Below are 4,624 nucleotides of genomic sequence, written 5' to 3' on the forward strand. Positions count from 1 at the left end.
ACGGCTAAAACTAATTATAATTTGAACAAAATAATCTATTTATTTGTTTATAATTTGTGTTTTGTGTAATACAAAGTAAATTTTTTACTAAATTCATACTGCTTTTTCAATTTTTTGAAATCTGACCAAACTAATTTAGTTAGCCGTTCAACTAATCCCGCACGCAACGATATGCTCAGTCGTGAAAAAACTACGAACACAACTCAACCTTGATAATGATTTTCGCATACCATTCGGAAACACCGACAATATACATATTGATTAGGTATTTAGGTAATACATTAATCTATGGTTTACAATAATGATATATGTATTATGTATTATATATACCATGGTTATTGACATAATTGCACAGTACCTAATAAGTAAATAGATGGAAGTAAAATATTTACAAAATAAAAATTTGGCTTATGAGTATATAATACAAAATATACATGTAATTAGATGTAATTTATAGATTACATAGTTAAGAGAAAATTAATTTTTATCCTTTGATAACAGCAATTGGTCTTAATTTCACAGTCTTCTTACTAATTCCTGCCTCGTGGCAAGTGTCTACCACGTCAGTGACATTTTTATATGACTCAGGTGCTTCTTCCATTACCAATTTTGGTGAAGCTACTCGAATGGCAATCCCTTGTTGTTGCAATTTTTCTAATACATCATTATAGTCTATATTTCTACGAGATTTAGCTCTTGACAGTGCACGTCCCTGGAAATAGAAATTTCATCAATTTTATTAAAATTAAAAAAATTAACAAATTGAACAAAAAAATCACTTACAGCACCGTGGCATGTAGACCCGAATGTTTCATTCATACCCTGTTCAGTTCCAGTCAACACATATGAACAGGTACCCATTGTTCCACCAATCAATACTGGTTGACCAGTTAGTTGGTAGTCAACCGGAATAAGAGGATGATAAGGTGGAAACGCTCTTGTCGATCCCTGAAATAATGAATTTCATAGATGAACAAATATCTTATTGAAATACAATGACCTATAGCTTCTTTTAAACCCATGTTCTAAATACCTTTCTATGCACCAATAAGTGTTTAGGTTTTCCATCAATATAATGTTGTTCCATTTTTGCAATATTATGAGATACATCATATATGACGTGCATGTCTAAATCATCTGGTGTCAATTTGAATTGTTTTGCAAAAGCCTTTAAAAAAATAATACTAATAAATTACATAATTTCTAATATTTATGCCATTATACATACTTGACGGGCCAAAAATGTCATTGAACTTCTATTCACCCATGCAAAATTTGCAGCAGCTGACATAGCTTTCAAATAATTTTGACCTTCATTGGATTTGATACGAGCACAAGCTAATTGTCTATCGTTGACTTCAATTTGGTCTCGTTTCATAGCCTTTTCCATTTCCAGTAAAGCATCTTAATAAGTAAAAAAAAGTCTTTAATATATTTATGTTAGAAAGTAAAATAATACTACTCATTACTTAGTTTATTTTTATATAATTAAATATACTACTCAAATGTAATTAATCAATTTTCATTATTGGATTATAATGTATATACAAGTAAAAGTATATAGTAAATATCATTTTTACTTTTTAGTTCATGATATATAAATATATATCATGCAAATAAATTATTTTTAAGTTCAAATTCAAAACTAATTTAAGTAAAACCCAGATTTAAATACACTAAAATCCAATTGAATATTTATTAAAAATCGTTGAAAATAATATTGAACATCCATTAATAAGTTAAAAATTGCATTCCAATAGGTTTGTATAAAGTAAGAATAAAAAATTATGAGCTGTAACAGTGGTTGTATGATCTTAAATAATTTGAAATAAAATATTTATTTAAATTACAATTTGTTGGTAACTATCAATCAAAATTTTATTTATGTTTTAAGACCCGAAATGATTTTTTTTTTTTTTAAAGAAATAGGAGGTTTAATAAAATTATGTAATAAATTATGTATTTACATTGCATACCTTATGATACACAGTGTATGTTATACACTAGTAAAAATATGCAAAATCTGGGATAAAGCTATAAAAATATTCACCCAAAACACCTTACAGTAAAATTAAATTAATACAAATAATCAATTTTTTTTTATAAATTTGGACAAACCATATCATATTAAAATTTATCAAAGACAAATAATGAACAGCTTAGTATTCCAGATAATTGTCCACTGAGATTTATACCCATCATTTAAAAATACTAAGCAAGTTTATTTTAAAATTGAATTTATATTTTTAATATATTGTTTATACCGAGTCTAAAATTCAATTTAACCCACAATCTACATCTTATTTAATACAATGTTTAAAAACCTGTTGCCACTTGGTGTCCAAAACCACGACTTCCAGAATGTATCATAACACATACTTGACCAATATTTTCAATTCCCATTTTCTTTGCTGCCCATTTATCATAAACTTCATCAACCACTTGTATTTCTGCATAATGATTACCAGCTCCTAATGTTCCTAACTGTAAACAAGCATATAAATGTTCAAAAGTTAAAAATAATAATTTTTTTTTAACATTTGAAATATGCATTCTTATAAATTAATAATTTACTTGTGGTAAACCACGTTTTCTAGCCCTCATGCTAACTTTAGACGAATCTGCATTCAACATTCTACCATTTTCTTCACAATGTTCTTTGTCTTCAGCCCATGCATAACCTAATATAAATATATACTTTTTTAAATAATAATCAAAACTTTAATTTTTAAGAATTGATATTAACCTTCTCTTAGAGACCAATCCATTCCCATTTCAAGTGCTTCTTCTAAGTCATTTGCATTCATTGGTATGATTCCTTTTGATCCTACACCAACAGGAATGTGATCGAACATACTTTGAGCTAATTGTTCCTAAATAGAATTGAGTTAAAATAACATAATATGATAATATTGTGATGGTCAAATTAAATTTAATAACATAGTATTACTTTGATGGGCTGGACATCTTTTTCGAATAAGTTTGTTCTAAGTAATCGTACACCACAATTAATGTCAAATCCTACACCACCAGGTGAAACAATAGATTGAGGATCATCCATATCAAATGCAGCCATATTTCCTAAAATTAATGCTTAATGAAAACTGATACACTGATACAATACATAAACTTATTACATAAAAGTAAAATCAATATTGATTAATAATTGGAACAATTAACATGCATAATACTATAATTTGAAAAACCTTCTACAAATGGTTTTAAAATTAGTATAAAAACTTATAAATTTAGTAAAAAAATAAAACTATAATAAACCTACCGATAGCAAATCCATAACCAGAGTGTACATCGGGAAGTCCAATAGATTTATGAACAATGCCGGGTAATGCAGCAACATTAGCAATTTGTTTAACACCAGGTAAAAATCCACCAATCATTCCTGGTCGACATGCATTTTGTAACTCTTCCAACATTAGTTTTTCTAAAAATTTATTAACATAAAACACTCCTTCAACCTATGAACAAAAAAATGTTAAATAGAACCAAAATCTTTTAAACAAAATCCTTATACCAACCTTCATATTTGGTTGAAATCCTTTTTTTATTTCCCATTTATATGGAGATTTTTTTTCTAGATATTCTAGTTCTTCATTATACGGTCTTACAACCATTTTGTTTCAATTATAACTCAGTTAGTTTTACTATGACTATAATATAAGTATAGTATAAAATCAAAATATTATTTTTAGACTTATTATAATATAACAAAACAAATAAGTTAAAAATATAATATGACTTTCGAATTAGAAAAATAACAATTTTAAATCGAATAACATTTGAATGTAATGTTAAAATTCCACGTTATCATAATAACAATATCTTTTATCATAGACTAAGGCAAACAGTGTGATATAATGATGAATACTTATATTCTCCTTGGTTTTTTTTAAAACGGCGGGGTTCAAAGCTTGGTTGGGGGTGCTTGAATACTCTAGTCTCTAGTCATGCTAAATGCTCATATAAAAATAAAAAAATTAATTTAATTTAAAATATCTATACATAAATAATTCATAAAAGTTAGCATAATATATTTAATGCTTTAATAAAGTGTCTAATTTCACTAATTTGTGAATGCACTGTAAGATAAAAGTAGAGAATGTTGTTAAATGTCTACTTATATTATTAATTAATAAGTACTTTAGTTACTTAGTGTAATTGAAAATGCATCTCGATATTAATTGTATACGTACAAATATGAAGAATTGAAATGCATACATAGATCGTTTATGTAATTCGATCTCCGAACATGAATATTTGAATAACCCATCAATTTAAAATGCTTTATCCAAAACGAATAAATGAATAATATTATGCTGGTTATAATGAATAAGTGTGATATAATATATTGCATATTTGTATCTTAAGGTGAGTCTACACGAAGAGGTTTATTTATAAGTTTATAGAGTAAAGCTTATGTAAACTAACTAAAAATAAGTTTTGTTGTTCGTTAAAAAAATACATATTTTCTTGTCTGCGTAATGTACTAATATATATAAACGTTATACATTTAATTAGATATGCTATCTATATGGAAAAAAAATCAAAATTAACGGTGACCATAATTAAAATTTACCTTCGACGCTAATATTCAAGGCACGCTAAG

At 26.6% G+C, this 4,624-nt stretch overlaps 1 protein-coding gene across 1 annotated transcript; it reads right to left on the bottom strand.

Moving 5' to 3' along the window:
* On the bottom strand, positions 1-3,632 carry LOC113553699 (tRNA-splicing ligase RtcB homolog). Its single transcript, XM_026957177.1, has 10 exons — positions 3,537-3,632; positions 3,281-3,476; positions 2,951-3,081; positions 2,747-2,873; positions 2,575-2,681; positions 2,325-2,484; positions 1,229-1,404; positions 1,034-1,168; positions 784-948; positions 1-712 (listed from the first exon to the last, which is right to left on the bottom strand). The coding sequence occupies exons 1-10, from the start codon at positions 3,630-3,632 to the stop codon at positions 485-487; spliced, it is 1,521 nt and encodes a 506-aa protein (XP_026812978.1). The 3' UTR covers positions 1-484.
* Between the last annotated feature and the right edge of the window lie 992 nt (positions 3,633-4,624).

This window comes from Rhopalosiphum maidis, chromosome 2 (genome assembly GCF_003676215.2).
Source record: "Rhopalosiphum maidis isolate BTI-1 chromosome 2, ASM367621v3, whole genome shotgun sequence".
NCBI classification, from domain to species: Eukaryota; Metazoa; Arthropoda; class Insecta; order Hemiptera; family Aphididae; genus Rhopalosiphum; species Rhopalosiphum maidis.